The 17,272-nt window shown below is 40.9% G+C and overlaps 1 protein-coding gene across 1 annotated transcript in view; it reads right to left on the reverse strand.

Annotated features, from left to right (window-relative positions):
* The window catches only part of STK39 (serine/threonine kinase 39), a 79,671-nt gene extending 72,377 nt beyond the window's left edge, over positions 1–7,294 (reverse strand). Inside the window, exon 1 of the mRNA XM_041473175.1 lies at positions 7,103–7,294. Within this exon, the coding sequence (XP_041329109.1) occupies positions 7,103–7,223 (121 nt within the window). The 5' untranslated portion in view covers positions 7,224–7,294. The remainder of the gene's footprint in view (positions 1–7,102) is intronic.
* Positions 7,295–17,272: the final 9,978 nt, after the last annotated feature.

Genomic DNA, 17,272 nt, shown 5'->3' on the forward strand with positions numbered 1-17,272 from the left:
TAACTTACAATCAAAATACCTCAGAGGCATTTAGACATCCACAGAATAATTAGGCTAATAAAATAATTCAGAAATTGTTATTTGTAAAGATAAGAAATTAATGGAGGCAGCTGATTTATCAGTGAAGTTTCATTTCTTATAAGGAAAAAGTAACATTTTAGAGAGAATTCTTTCCTCAAGACTTTTATACCATACCAGTCTCACCTTATTCTGGCCTGATAATGTTCTTACATTTCTGTTGCATGATCATGTTCTTAAATTCACAAGCTTCAACCATGCAACCCTTGTGTACATCCAAAGACCTTCAAACTTAGCAAGAAACAGTGAAATCTAGTAGAGCTGTAAGGATTTCACCCCACTGGAAAGGTTGTGCTGTAAAAGGCAGAAATACTGAAAAATCCATTCATTCAACACAGCTCATTCTTTATCTACACAGGGTAAGTATCAACATATATTAAGTATGATTTTTGGGGGATGGGGGAAACTCACTTTTAATTTTGGGCACCAGAAAATGTCCTAGTGACATATTTTTTTCCCAAGTGCTGCAAGCATAGTACTCCTCTGCAACCTCTGCTCAGCAGTATCCCAGTGACTTCAGCAAACCAAAGAAGTTAAAAAGAGTAGCTAACTTAATTTAATTTTTAGGGCCCATTCTTTAAACATCAAAAATTACTATTATTACTGAAATAAAATAAAAAAAAAAAGCCTCTATCAACTGCTGCCTTACATTTCTAAATTATTTTGAAGGGCAAATGGAGGAAGAGAAAGAGAGAACCAAGTACACACAAGAATTAAATATGACCTAGACAAGTAGCCACTATATGAGCCACCCAGATCTCCTTTGCATGGAGAGCTAACTGTGTTTTCCCCTCAAGCCAACCAGAACAGATGTGGTTTTGTTTCCAGTTAACAAAGAGAGGCTCCATTTGACAAAGAGATTCTGGAAAAAAAGCAACTGGTGTAGGACCTAAGAGAAAGTGATTCTTCACTAAAAGAAAAAAAGTAAAGCAGTTCTTAAGTTGTTTCAGAAGAACATCTGACCCAATCTAAAATAGCTCTGCCAGGTCTGAACTTGGCCCCTGCCATCAAAGCACAGTGCTGGTTACAAAAAGTAGTTCTATTCTGAAGTTGCAAAGCCTTGCTGTTGTAACACTTAGCAAGGGCAAAATCACGCAATCCCTTCAAATTTCTACACGCTCACCAGTAGAGTGGCTCCTCTTCTAACATTCAAGCAAATCCTGTGGAGCCAGGACTTTGCAGGTTCCAGAGGTATTGGGCCTTAACTGTAAGAAGAGCTTGGATGGAAGGGAAACAGAAAGCACAGGGAGAATAGAGCAACCAATATGGAAGTAGGCAGATTGGAAGAGCAGGAAAGCATATCTTCTATAAATTATCATTACACAGCACCAGCCAGCCACCTGATGTGTTGATATATGTTCCTTTACCCTTACAGTGAAAAAGGTAACTTCAAAACAAGCTTAATATCCTGGTTACTTCCAATCAGGAGAAACCCAAAGGAAGCTGCTTCTTTAAATTTTCCTTTTTTTTTTTTTTTAACAATTTACATTAATTTTATTTTAAAATTCATTAGATAACAAAAAAAAGCTTGAACATTGAATCAATTAAAGTTATACTTCTATTGAACCAAATGAAAACTACAGCTATGTACAGCCATGTCTCCAATCAGGGTATTTCTAATGCACTTCCATTAAAATAAAAAAAAAGGCACCAAGACAGTTCCCTTCACCAACACTACCATGTGGAGAAAAAGCAAATAATTAACAACTTCAAGCTCTGCACAGCCTCATTAGCAGCACAGCACTGTGAATGTTCCACAAGATGTTTTTAAATTGCACCATGACCACCTTTACCCTAGCAACTGAATTAAAAGCCACTCCTTATTAAAATACTAAATAGGGATTTAATATTTCCACAATTTCTACAGATGGTTATTAGCAGACAGAAAATCTCAACCAATTATTTCCCAAAACATAAAATTTAATTTACAAAATCAAACTCTTCCTGCCAAGCTGCAATAGTATTAAGTTACAATTGATATTGCAAAGGCTGTATTTAATATGTGCATGTAAAATATGCTAGGCTACTGTAGTAACTTTTAAGATTTATTGGTAAGGAATAGAATTTATTTTGGAGCAGAATTAAGGCAGACACATTTTTCTTTTTACAAAAAGTTTTGGTAAAAAGACCTTAGGTAGCATTAAGTATTACTTATCAAATTATGCAGATTCGCATGCAAGAATTATGGAGGTTTTTCAAGAGCAAATATGAAATTTTGCCATAGCTTTAGTTGTTAGTGTGGTATTTCATTCAGTACAGTGTGATTTACTTTACAGCAGATACATAAAAACTACTGCAAAAGAAAGACCTTCAAATGTTTGAAAAAAAAATCCTGATTCAGCACAGGGATAAGACATTTTGGAAAATGTGAATGAGACATGAGCATCTGAATAACAGAAGAACAACACAGAACTGTAAGTTTACCTCTAACTACAGAGGCTTTTCAAAACAGTGTACAGCACTACCAACGTGAACATGGGTTCCTGAGGATCATAAACAGAGACAGTAAAAGATCTCTGATAACAACAAATATAGGAGAGTCTATTCTCTGTCAGACAAAGTGCTATTAGCAATACAGCTAAAATGCAGCAGGAGAGAAAAAAAAAAAGTAAATAACACCCTGGAAACACCACCAAAGACCCCAGAGCCATTAACTAAAAGCGATTCTCAGGCTGCTTATAATAAGAACCATAGAATCAGCAGAACAGGCTCACATAGTAACTTGTTCTACTCAAAATCCCAACACACTCGACTTAGCAACACTGCACCTTATGAGGCAACAAACCACAAGATATTTCTAAGCTCAAAGTTAGAAAAAAAAATAGACAAACACAGAAGTTCAACTAAGGTAACTTTTTAATGATTTGCAGCCAATATAGATAATCCACCTCATAAAAGTAACCCTTTATTTCAACCAAATTCTGGCTGTTTCCCAGCCAAAATAATTTTCCAAGACAGTTGCAGCAGGAGAGAAAAATACAATTTTATAATGGAAACTAGTACCCAACCTAATCACAAGATAATCCACTGCTTCTTCATAACAGAATCCACCGTCCATCAATGCAGGATGACAATAAGTTATGTCTGGCAGAGAAGCATCAACTCCAAAGTAGTTTTCCGAAATAAAGTCAAAGCTACTTGATCATACCTAAACAAAAAAAAATAAAATAAAAAAAACACCACCCTAAATAAAACAAAGAAAACTGACCAAGACTTAATGCTGCTTTGTCTCATCTACATGATGCAGGGCTCATTACAATTTGAAAAGCAGAAAGATGATTTTAAAACTGAAAACTGAATCAAGTGTTATGCTGATTACCATTTAAATGCTTGTTCTATGAAGATTTCTATTGCTTCTAAGGAAAAAACCTTATATATACATGACAAATGCAAAGAAATTTATTTCAGTTATTTTATTCTGAATACTTGGTTATGAACCCAAACTGCTTAAGAACACCTCTCACAATATTGCTTTTATTAGGTGCTATTTTTTTAAGCCAAGTCATATTCATCTTACAAAAAAAAAAAAAAAGACAAAACACAACAAAATCCCCTCCACACATTAAAATCCACTGAGCATTTGAATGCATTTAAATCTTAGAGATCTCCCAGGTTCTTCACTAATTTAAATCTGGCTCTACTTTAATAGCAATTACAGTTCTTATCTCTGTAACTAGTGCCAGAAGGTTGGTTGGATCCTCCTTTCCTAATAATTAGGAATCCCATTCTAACGCCTACATGCTTTTATATATGGACAGCCTGTACTAATCTGAATTAATGTAAAAGTTTCCTCTTTACGCTATACATATACAGAGAGCAGTCAGTGTTTTTCTCCCACTCCAGAAAATATAAGCATCTAGGCATTAATCGGAAGAGCCACTTCCTCGCATCAAACCTATCAATCACAAAGCCATGCAGCAAGTCAAACAGGGAATCTGATCCAGCAGAAAACTGACCCAGCAGAAGAACTAGTTCGCTGTCAGATCAATGTGATCCTTTCAGCAGCTGCCTGTTAGAGCAGATTAAATGTATCATGAAACTGCACACAAAGAGTTTACAGAGAACTGGCCAGTCACCTAAAAAATAAAGCAGACTTGGAATAACATCTCATAAGACGCACTCCTTAAAGCTAGACTTTTGTCCTCAGCAGACACTTGACTCCCAGCCATCCTGAAGGACACAACAGACAGAAGATGAAAAGAAAAAAAAAGCTTTTTCGTTGGAAATCCATATCACATGGCCTTGGTTTTCAACATAGCATGTGGCTAGACACAGATGAGCAATAAGACATGTTCATGTTCTCACAGAAAACAAGAATAGGACATCTTCAACTGCTAAATCCAAGGGATGGAGATGGCCCACAATTACATGGTTACAATGGTAACAATTACTTTAATTTCATAATCCCCACCAAAACTTTTAAAAATTCCTAAAACAGCTATTCCTGCATCTCTGCTTCAGTTACCAAAGAATCTAAAATCTATTCTGTCAGGAAGCATTGTGATAAACCATTACGGTGTATCTTTCCTCCTGCAAAGCCCAAAATGGAGCTCCACTGCATTGTTATTTTTTCTCATTTAACTGGGAAAAGGCTATTGTAGCTGAACTCAATTGACACTACGCAGCTCCTCAGGGAGAAGTATGTGGTGCTTTCCAGAGGTGATCAGCTCTGTTTCAGCAAGAGGTAACTACTCCTGTTTACAACCCAATTAACCCTGGCAGAGCACATGCAAAGGGTTGCTGCTGAACTAAGTTCAGGCTGTGTCATTCTCTCCTCCCTCAGATATAAAAAAATATTCTTTAAGAGTCCCTTACCATGTTCATTAAAGCCAACAATACTAAAACCTACAGCTCCAAAATTATGTTAGCATGTGGTCAAACACATGGAATTTACAGGGGCCTTGGTTTGGCTGGGTTTTTTTTTAGAAAGTGGGGTGGGGTGTGTTCACTTGGGGTTTTTTACTATTTTTAATAGTATCCAGACTAAATTTAATCTCATAGTGAGTCTCCTGTAAATTAAGAAGGTGTTAATGAAAAAGACATGTTCGTTGAAGCACAAGATTTTCTAGTCAAGTGGTACAAGATAAATCTCAGCAACTTTTAAAGAAAGTCACAGAAGAAACTGAAGTTTAGTGAAATTACAGCAGGCAAGTTCAGTGTATCCAAGAATCTGATTCAATATACCCTGACCAATTTACTCCCTAGGCATTCAGTTAAATAACATCAATATTTAGGAGCACCCATAGGTAACTAGCAATAAAGTTTCTCTACAGATCAGTATCTGTAAGTCAGATTTAACATCCACTCGTTCAATGGACATATATAAATATATATTAGCAGTCAGGATTACAGTTTACATATCAAAAGATACAAGCTTTTAAGCAGAAAGAATGAAGTGGAAAGGAGGTTTTAAAGGAAATTCTCACACAGGCATTCTACAGGTACTGTAACAGAAAACAACTATTATTTAAGTAACTCATATGACTCATATTACACCCTAGACAAGGATTAATCCTACACCTTTGAGGCCTTTTTCACCTTAGAAGAGGTGAAGATACACCTTTATGCTAGTAGAATTACTTCCACTTGGCTAATTTGATCTATTCCCCAGACAGAGGAAGACACAGTCCTCTGTCCAGTAAACCCATACTTTTGGGGGACCTTCATAGGCAACACCTGCTCAATACCAAACATAGCCAGCCAACTCCAGGGACCTGAACACCTGAACCCTCATCCCTCCTTAGTCCCTATTCACAGCCTGGAAGTACAAACAGAAACACAAAGGTACCACCTGGGTCAACAAAAAGCCATCCCATTTTAAGGAAGAAGTACTTTTCTCAACTATTTTGTTTCTGCCTGGGGAAAATAAAAAAGCTTAATGACAAAGCTGAGAACACACAACTTCCAGACTGATAACATGCAGTTCTGATTGTCATCAACCTGACAACAATTAGGAATTAGTGTAATACTGAAGATAAGCAACAGCATCAACAGGCAAGTCACCTGGACTTTTCTCACTTAAGTGGCCTTATTTGTAAGAAACAGAAATCAGAGCTGGTCTTTGCCATCTGCAGTATTTGCTAGAAGTTTAAAATGTTACATACAAATAAAAGCAAGTTTTCCCAAAGTAGATCATTAGCAACAAGCAGCATCCAGGGCAAGAGATGAAAAACTTTCCATCGCGCATACTTTCAACAACAGTTCGCATTTCACAAAGTAAAATTCAAAATAACCTTATCCAAATAAAGGGAATGGAAACTGAACACATCTGATCTGCATTAGCTGGATACGTGAACAAAGTGCTGAAGCACACAACCAAGAAAGTCCCCTTCCTACAGGGACATGGGAGGGGGCCAGCAGACGGGTTAAACTTCCATGGCAAACCAAGTCAAAAGCAGGTTGGCTGGGGTGAAAACGAAGCTGTAATCCCCCGCTGGCCTTACGTGCCACCGACAGGCATAGGGCCGAGGGGCATAAGGAGATGCGAACAAGATGAAACGGTGCGGGAGACGAGGAAATAGTTTAAATATGTATGTACGTATATATACAGATTAAGAGAGAGAGTCGTCACGTGAGCAGCAGATCTACGGGTGAGATTTACCTCCCCCATGAAAGCACCGGAAAAATGCAGAGTAATCTAAGCGGATGCACGCACATGTGCGCATCCACGGACACACACAGCGCAGGCACACAATGCACACAGAGCGCATCTGCGGAGTTGCCGGGGTCCCAGCGCAAACCAGCATGTCGAGGCTGGAGTGACGATGCACCGCAGGACAGCAGCGCCTCCGCCGAGCCGCACCGGGCGGGGCACGGCGGGTTCTAGCAGGAGCCGCCGCCCCCCGGGGCCGCCCGCTGCCGGGCGGATAAAGTTTGCAGCAGCCGCCGCTGCAGTGCCGGGTGCGTCCGCCGCAGTGAACGAGCCCTGCCTGCGGGAGAGCGAGCGCCGGTAGGCCCGGAGCCGGCCGCGGCATCCCTGCCTTCCTTCCCCACCTCCGCCCCGCCGCGCCCCCGCTCCACTGACCGATCACCTCCTGCAGCTCGTAGGCGTCCCTGCAGATGGGCCAGCCGGCGGCCGGGGCGGCGGGTGCGGGCGCCGGCTGGGGCTGCTGGACGTGGACCGGCGACTCGCCCTGCTCCGCCATGATGCTGCCAGAGCGCACAGGCACCCGACGACCTTCTCCAAACTTCCCCTCCAGCAACACCTTTCAGCCGGGCTCTGCCTCCCGCCCGCCCTGCCCGAGCAGCCGGCCGCCCGCCCGCCCGGCGGAGGGAGGAGGCAGGGCACTGAGGGGGAGGAGGCAGAGGCGGGCGTCGCCGCCGGCCCCGGCCGCTCGCCCAGCGCCGCTGCGGAGGGACGGAGCCCGAGCGCGGAGCCTGGGCCCCGGCGGTGTCGGTGCGGTGCCGGCACAGCGAGGCGGTGCCCCCTGACGCGCCCCCGCCCGAGGGAGAAGCGCTCGCAGAGGCGCCCCGCGGGAGCGGCCCCGCGCAGCCCGGTGCTCGCCGCCTCCCCCGGCACCTCGTAGCCTACCTGCCCGCCTGCTGGCGGCAGCTCTGGCCATCGCCCTTCCCCGCTCATCCCGCGGCTCGCTGGGATGCTCTGTACGTCTGGAAGCACGGCGAGGTCCTGCCCAGGGCGGCGGGCTGAGCGTGTGCAGGCCACGGCCCTGCCGGCCGACTGCCGGAGCCCGCCTGGGCCGAGCGCGGGGACGGGCGGGACGGGAGGGAGGGAGGGAAGCCGCGTCTTGTGGCGGATGCTAAAGCACCTGTTAGGCCGATAGCATAAGCACACAGGCTGCTCTGGAGCACAGCTTACTAGAAGTGTCACTGCTGAGTGCGCTGCTGCTGCTCAAAATGACTTGTATTTGAATTTGAGGAGGTGAGGAAAGCATTTTCTTTCATCGGTGATCGTGCTGCAGTCCTGCAAAGTGTTTAAGTCGCCATATGACGAGTAGCCCTCTCCAGGACGAGTAGGAGAGCTGCACCGTGTCACTTCAGTGCAGACACTGCCTCAGCTCATGACACCGAGAAGGACTGAGGGCAGTTGCAAATGCTCTCCTTGGCTAACCAGTACCAAGTGATCTAAACAAATAAGAATCGTGATTAAACCTCTCTAGTGCTTCCCCTTATGCAGTGCAAGGTTAAAAAAAAACCCATAAAACCAACCTGTGGGCTTAAACAAAACTGCTGTTAATAATAGTATGGATTTTTTTTTCTTCTACACTCTTAGTAGTGTCAAATGTTCAAATTATAGCATCAGGATTTTACTTACTATGAAGTAATTTAGAGAATAGTTATTTGTGTACTCTACAGTCTAACTCTTACTTTGAATGCTTTGCATTTTAAGACTTATGGAGCTCTGAGAAGAAGAATGGTAACATAAGATATCCATATAGTTCAAAATCTTACTTCCTGCTACAGAATGAACTTAAGGTAATTAGAACTAATACAGTATGTGAGCAGGAAAGCTATAGCGCTGTCTAAAAGAACAGAACATCACAAATCCTTAGGAAGTGTCATGAAGTGTGATTTAGAGTCAAGAAAAGATACATGTAACAACTAAAAGCTGTTAGCTACTTTTTTCCATTTGGGATAATGCCCTTTTACTAATTAATTTTTTGTGTGTTTGGTTAATACAGTGAGGACTCAGTTAATTGAAAGTTTTTCCAAAAAGGAAAGCAAGTTACTTCTAGTTTATTGTGTTGCTGAGAAAGCTGAAGGAAGTCCTAAACACTGCTTAATGATTCATCAGGTGTATCAGCAACTTGCAAATATTTGTGCACTGCACTTCCATTTTCTCATAAGCAAAAGTTTAGCTTAGTATAGAGACTTTTAGCAGTCTAATTTAAAAATTGCACATTTTTATGCTAAAATAATGATTCCTCTCAATCTCATTTTTAAAAGCTACATGATTGGAGTATTTTCCTATGTACAAATTAGAAATTATTTGCCACAAAACTGAATGTCAGCAAGACTTGGAAGAGGAAGTATTAAATTGTCATTCGTCATTAAGTTTAATGCCAAGACCTTCTGCCAGAAATAGCATTAAAAAAATAGTAAAAGAGCAACAGCACAGGCCAAATCAATCAGCAGAGAAAATGGGTTACTCACTATTGATGGAAAACAGCCAACTTCTCCATCTGTACTCAGTTGTTGTTGGGGGGGAGGAGGTTGGAGGTGGTTAGTTTCTGAGCCATGAATTTCTGTGATGCTACTGCCATATCGCTCTTTAAATTGCTGGTTAGCATCTGATACCATTATAGTTATTTTTGTCCTGATTATTGCCCAATTTGCCCAACTAATCCCTACAATTTTGGGGATTTCTAGAGAGCACCTGCACTCGCCAGGACCGGGGCCGGGGGCCGCTCACCCCGCTGCAGGGGGCTGGGAAGGGCCCTGCAGCCCCAGGCTCGGCCGCGCTCCGCCCGGCAGCACCCTTCTCCGCAAGGCTTTGCGGACACTGGAAAGAAGAGCAACCTGCCGGTTTAGAAGGTTCCAGAGAAACTGATAGGACTCATGTACAAATCATTGTTCTCCGAATTGATGACAGTTCAGAATGGTCCAGTCTGAATGTGATTTGGTCTTTCCGAGTGCCTGAAGACATAGGATTCCATGAAATTGTCTGGGTCACTGAGTTCTGTCACCAAATGATTGATTCCAAAGTGAATAAAGGTTTTACATAGCCAGGTTACAATCAAAACTGGTGAAATAGAAAACCACATAGACCACTATGGCAGGAGAGTTAAAGCCACGCTCAGAGCTTTTGAAAGTTCCCAGCAGTACCCTCTGCAGATGGGCCAAAAATGTGTTCAGAGCAAAATAAGTCAGACTTCTTTTCTAGGTTTGCAGAATTTAGGCAAGATAACATTGGTATTTACAACGACATTGCAGACCAACTGATCACTTTGAAACATAAGCACACCTATATAAAATCACAGACAAGCATAAGGACTGGGGTTCATAAGCAATGGTACGTATGCTAGTAGCATAGACAAGGGACAGCATCCACCCAAACTACTTTTTTTCTGAATAGAAAGGCAGCAGATGCAACCAAAACAGCAATATAACCTACCACAGACTAACTCAGAGTGAGAAGGAACTCTTCTCTCTACTGTCACTTAGTCTACCTCAAAGAAATGAGTGAAGTAAAACCACCCTCTCTTCCTCAAATGGCCTAAAAATGCAGTTATGACTATCACATACAGCAGCACAGCTCTCTCCAATTATGTAGGTAAGGTCTGAAAGCTCTAATTTGGTAGCACTGAGGGATGGCTGAGCTTTAAACAATGCCATGAGATATGAATGCTGACACAACAGCAGCTGGTGGTGATGGGAGCAGATTAAATGCTTTCAGCCTCCCTTTCTCCTCTAATGAATGCACAGTTAAATAGGTACCATGCCCATTATTGTTACTAGGATGCTTCCTTTCATCAAAGCTTACAGCTTAGGTTCGTTTATGCTCACAGAGAACACATGAGTATCTTCTTGGCAATTCACATTACCAAATGCATTGTACTTAATACAGAATCATTTGGGTTAGAAGAGACCTCTTGAGATCATCCAGTCCAACCCTGCCCCAAACAAGGCAGGGTCACCTAGAGCAAGTTACACAGGAATGTGTCCAGGTGGGTTTCAAATGTCTTCAGAGAAGACTTCACAAACTCCCTAGGCAGCGTGTTCCAGTGCTCTGCAATACTTCACGTAAAGAAGTTCTTCCTCACGTTGAGATGGAAACACTGCAACATTTACCCTGAAAAGCCTTCAATGCCAATGACACTGTCACTGCAATTGGACACTAAGTGTCACTGAAGTTAATGTCCATCAAAGCATAGTGATGCTTTACAAAATAAGCCATTTCTATTTTTTCCCTAGGTTGAAGGCCTTGATGCCTTCATCTCTTTTCTTCTCCCTTCCCCCACTTGTAAACCTTTGTAAGCTGTTCCACTCAGCAGATTAGTCCTTTTAAGATCCTAGGAGAAGCTATGTTCTGGATATTAATGATTATTGAGCCAACTATGATTAAGCTATATTTTGTTGTTATATAGTGAAATGGGTATTTTAATTATTTACATATGTGTCACACCCCAAGCTGTTACTGGTCCTTGCAAAAGAATTTTTTTAGTTATTTTTTGTTAACCTGGTTTTCAGGCTATAGGTAGAGGAAATGCTCACATCTTTGTCTCAACCCCTTTGAAAGTGAGAAGCCCTGACAGGCATATTGAAGACATAACTTAAAAAGAATAAGGGAGCCTGGGTGAACTTCTCTGCAGAAAGCAGATGCAGCCTGTGTGTTTTCAGAGCTTGTTCCTCAGTGTCACAGCTGGCTTTGCATGCTGGAAACCCCTGTTACAGCAGCTAAGCCTCCACTCCTGCCCATCCAGCTTTTCAAACCAGTCCATGGGAACACATTGTGCTGTTAACTTGCTCTTGCTGCCAAACCAATCAAAACTTTAAAATCACCCAATAAATATTACTAATTCATTCCAGCACCATGAGTCCCAGTGGCTAATTACCTAAATCATGATGGCACATCAATCATTATACATTTCAAACATTCAAAATTCAGAATTTTGCATGCATTTAGAATATTTACATGCTAGCCATTCATGTATTGGCAACATAGCCTTTTTGGAACCTGCAGGAATCACAATCTCCACAATAATTATTTGAATGAATTTAGGATACAGTCACCATGAAAATGACAGTGAACTAAATATTATTGTTGCTTTTGAACTACAGTTTAATATAATTAAGATGTTGTGGAGGTGTCCAGCTTACTGAAGCTTTTAGCAGGAATAAACTCTCCATTGTTGTGAATGAATAAAATTCAAATATATAAATGATTTGATCTAGGAACTTCTATGGCTTTCATCACTGTAGAATATGAACATCTCATGCATATTAATAAATTAAGTTTCACATACAAAAGGACTGGGGAATATAATTACCTCAGTTCACAAAGGGAAGCAGAAAAAGCTTAAGAGATTTGCTAAAGGTCATAAAAGAACTGGGTAGCAAAACTGTGGGAGTGTAATATGTATTTCCTAAGGATGAGATTTCACACAGCCTCATGAGACCAGGGATCTAATCTTGTTGACAGCTAGTTCCAGTTTGGTTCATCTGAAAACATTGGCTGGTCACTGGTTAGCCAAACAAGCCATAGACAGGATAAACAAGGGAGACCTGAAAAAAATGTGGCCAATAGTGGGGAATAGGAAATGCCACCATTTAAGTGGAAGAACAGTTTTAGCTTTGTTAGATGGTCATGGAATGACCAAAACAATACCTCAATTAGAAAAGGCTATTCATCATTTGAGTAAATGACCCTAGCCTTTTTTAATTTTCTTTTTATAGTATCAGGGAAGAAACAGTCCATATTTTCCTGGAAACCTACAAGCTTCAATGCAGCAATATTTATAATGTGCTTGAGTTGTTGGGATTTAAAAATTCCTAAACGTTTTCCTTTTAGTTTTGGGGATGTAAGTTGAAATGGTTTTGTAATCTAAATGCCGTAAGTGTGCCTGTGTATGAAACTCAACCATTAAACTTAAACAAAAAACTGTGATTACATTTAGATGTTCTTTTTTTTTTTCTTCTGGTGCATTTTGTTTTGTTTTGTTTTGTCTTGTTTTTTGGTTGTTGGTTTTTGTTGGTTTTTGTTTGTTTGGTTTGGTTTGGGGTTTTTTTGTTTGATGTTTTGTTGTTGTTTTTTTTTTTTTTCCTGGAATATTTGGGCTCTGATGAGCAGGGCTTCCTGGGAAATCAAAATGGCACTTAAAACCAAAATAAACTTTGCTCATATTTTATAATTTCTCTCAAACATTATGATTTACAAATGAGAAATTAAATTGTCCAATGCTGCTGCATAAATTTCCCTTCAAGTAAGTCAACAAGATTCCCAGTCAAACTTGAGCATTATAAAAACCTCAGGCTCCCATCTCTCAGGGCAGCTCGCTTGGCTTTTACAGGACTGGCAGAGCTCCTAAGTCTAGGTCACCCTTGAGGAAGAAAGGTGTTTAATGAAGAGCTTCTGTCTGAGCAAGTCATGTCAGTGAGCAACAAGGGCTGGGCTGCCCTGGAGGCCAGGAGCCACAAGTACCAGTGAGGCAGCAGGGCCAGTGGCCACACCAAGCAAAGACATCCTGCCAGGAGCCCAGACAGACCCAGGGGCAGCAGCCAGAGTCAGCTAACAGTCCAGTGACTGCCAGGTGAGTCTAGGGACAGGGCAGGTCCAAGCTTCACCTAGAGAGCTCAGCCAGCAGGCAGGGTCAGGGATCATCTACGTGTGTATGTAGGGAGGCAAGGACCAAGCACAGCCATGGCATTGCTCAGGCAAGAACCACAGGCAAAGGTAGGAGCTTGAACACAGCAGAGGACCCAGGCAAGACTTCTCATACCTCTGTCTTGCAACTTGGCTGTTTTCACAGCACCTCGATCTGAGATTACAGAGCAGCACCTTGTCTGAGCTGGCCTTGAGTAGAGACAATAAAACTCTAGGTGTAGGGAAAGAGGTAGCAAATCCAGCCGGTGTGCTCAGAGCCCTGGCAACGTGGGCTTAGCATCAAGAACTCGAGTGTTTCTCTTATTAGGAGTGTTTGCCATACCCACCATTCATTTCCAGAGTCACGTGACAGATCAAAAGTACTGTCAGTGTAGGTTCAGACTTTAATTCAGAAAATTGCCTATTGCTCTAATTCCCTCTACTCTAATGAAGTGCTGAAACATTGCAAGAAACTACCCAAAGGAGAAAGTACAGAAGTTACCATCCTTTCCTTAGCTGTATCAGCTAAATCTCATAAAGCTTCCTGGATTAAGACAAACTATGGAATAATGTCTGAAACAAAACCCCAGCAACACAGCGTAAATCCACCAAATGAGCAGCCTCTACTCTAGGAAGATTAAAATACCAGTTAAGGCATTAAAAATAGAACTCAAACTAAAGAAAAATCTTCCTCAAAACAGTGAGGTGCTTTAAAATTCCTAAACACTTCTTTCTCTCCTCTCTGTATCTCCTAGGATGTTCACAGTATTAAAAAAAAACAAACATTTGTTGACTCAAAAATTTAGGTGTCAGTCTTCTTTTAAAGACTTTTAACAATTGCTTTGGGTCTGGCACAATTTGTGTAATTCAGGAAAGGAATTTAAATGTAGAAGTAAAATTAATATTTTTTTCTAACACATCTCTTATTGTTTTTATGATTTCTTTAAAAATCTAATGTATACAAGAATAACAGAAGAATAACAATGTTGGTTGGTTTAAACTAACCAACATTGTTTTTTTTACATGAGAAACAGAAATTAGGCAGGTTAGGTGCAACAAATTTTAAGTTGTACTGGCATATCATCAAAATATACAAAGTATACTGACATCATTATTCACAGATGATGTACCCATAAAAGCCTTACTTTTAGCATATACCACTAGGTATAACATGCCAAGACAGAACTCTTAATTTTGTTTCCTGCTTTACCAATAGTAGAATCAACTGTGCACAAATATCAGCTACTCTAGTTTAAGCAGGCTTTGCTGTTACATCCTGTAATGCATCCCCTGCATATACAGCAAAGTCCCCACTGACCTGGTATTCTGGCCAGTACAATTGTACCTACAAAACTAGGTATAGCTGCAGAAGCCACACTTTGACTAGTTCTGTTTGTTGTGCTTATGTAAGGGTGCTTGTTGTATTGATATAAAAGCCTGATTTTGCCAATATACTGAAAAACATACTAGGAAATGGTGCCAGTAAAATGAAAATGATAATTTGCTGTTGGTAAACATGTCCTAGCATAGGCACAGCTGTTTTTTGGGGTTTTTAACCAGTGATTACACCACCAACACATGGCTTAGTGCTGGTATGAAAGTACTCACTGATCTAGGTCATACCACAAAGCCAGAGCATCAGCAGGAGAGGTGTAGTTCTGGGATGTGGTCTTTGAGTGGCACCAGAGAGAGCTGTATGGGAAGAGGATGCTACAAGCCAGGGCAGCAGGCACAGCTTGCTCTGGCATGTGTACGGTCCAGGGAGAATATTGAGGGGTAACAGTCAAAAGGCAAGAATGGTATTTCATGGCAAGAATGGGGTACCTGGAAGCTCTGGTACAATTGAATATCTAGATAATGATCTTCAGAGGTCCCTTCCATCCCTAACAATTCTGTGGTTCTCTGATTCTGTGATCCAGCAGTACAAATGACAACACGAAGATACTTAAAGGGAAATTTCATCTGAATCTGTACTATTAGTGTGGGGGAAAAAAAAAAAAAAAAACAAAGAAAAAAACTCTTGAGATATCAGCTCATTTCCTACAGTAGCACCTCAGACATGATTTACTTAGAATAAGTTTACTATGAAATTTTATTACAAAGACTTGAGCAGTGTATTACACATATTTTTGTAATGTACATGTGGCATATCTTTTAACCAAAGGAAAGATGTAACCTGTCTAAGCTGTGTGCCTTTATGAACTTATCCTGATTTTTTACAGTTGAATGGGCTGTGGCTGGAAGTGTGAACAGAAGCATCATTCCCAGTCTTTCAATAGTCCAGAATCTTGGTTAGCCTGCTGACATGCTGAGACGACTGAAGTTATCCACTCTAGGAAGAAATCTGCAGAGGGTGGAAAACATGGCACTGAGAACTAGGACAGTCTTGAGGGAGGAAAGGTGGCAGAGCTCTAATTCCAGCTGGCTGAGCTCTAAATCCAGGAAGACTGCCAGGTAGTCCTAATAGTAGCACTGAACATCATGAAAGCCCTGAAAGCCTTGGCCTCCATGAGTGAAGAAAAGTAAAATGCAGGCAGGTAAATAATTATTAGACTAAAAAAAACCTAAACAAACCAGAAAACTGACTTGAACAAAACTTGGGCTGTGATTGTAAAAAATAATATTCTTAAGGGCACACCTTACAAAGCTAAAGCCATTAGCACAAACGGGGACAGGAGGTGCCCAGCTCCACTTAACAGTTCTGGAGCAAGATCCTACTGATATGCTAATTTTAATTTTTGTATAAGACAGCAGAGATCTGATGTTTAAGATCAAAATGTATTAAAAATTATAGGCTATATGTGGATTTCAAAAGCAAACAAGATATGCCACAACACAAGTTCAATGGAGACAAAAGAGTATTTCCTGAAGACAAAAAAAGGAAAAAAAGGCATGGGTAAAATCTTTCATAGACCTGTGTATGTTGATGGTGAAAATACACAATTTAATATTCTCAATTTTCTCGAATAGATATGCTAAAGGAGTATCTCAGCTAAGCAGCTGATTGACAAAGTCAGCCTTTTTGAGCTACATAAATATTCTAAGTTGACGTTTGTGTGGCACAAGTTTGGGCAGATCACAGTAAAGTTGATTGTCTTTATCCCTTAACTTAGTAGGTGGCTGAAAGTCCCTTGCCAGCACAAAGTATAATATGACAGGTATCATTTGGTGGTAACCTGCAGACATTTTTGATAGAAAACTCTTAACTAGAATACTTATAATGAAGGAAGCTGGAGGCAGAAGAGATGGGAACAGGTATCAGAGATGACAAGTAAATCTGATCTCCTACCAGAGACAGTCAAAGGAAAAAGGAACACGTGGCACCTTACCCAGTTCCCAGAAAGGTGTGAGGCCAAACACATACAAAATGAGATGTAAGAATAATGGCTTGCTGCAGAATTGAGGCAAGACCACCAAATCTCCTGATATAAAACAAGCAGAACAAATGAATTTTCTGTATCAGTAATGGCAGTGGTATTTCAGCTGAGAATCACTGTCATTTCAAAGTTATTAGACATCTAAGTAAACGCCATTTATAACATGAAATTTTAAAAATATTCCTATTTTTTAATCTGCCCACAAAGAAATTTGAAGCATTAAAAACAGCTAAGGACTTCCCTGTGGTCATTTACACCACCCCAACTGAAGGCTCGAAACTCCTTTCTCTGCCACAAGCTTTTTAGCAAGCAGATGTTTGAATGTATTCCAAGAATGTATTAATACCATGGTTAAGGAAGCCCATTGGGTTTTTGCTTCAAATAGGATAGTTTTTCTCTAATAGGCAGAAACATGTAGCCTTTAATAATGGCAAAAGAAATTAATATTTCCTTCGCTGCCTTGTCAAGTAAAGAATAAGATATGAGTTTGGTTTTGTTAATGCTTCCAAGTCTCCCAGCAAGTGACAATACATAAAGGGCTTTTTGTTGTCTCCCA

This window comes from Pyrgilauda ruficollis, unplaced genomic scaffold, assembly GCF_017590135.1.
Source record: "Pyrgilauda ruficollis isolate IOZ18807 unplaced genomic scaffold, ASM1759013v1 scaffold3, whole genome shotgun sequence".
Classification (NCBI taxonomy): domain Eukaryota; kingdom Metazoa; phylum Chordata; class Aves; order Passeriformes; family Passeridae; genus Pyrgilauda; species Pyrgilauda ruficollis.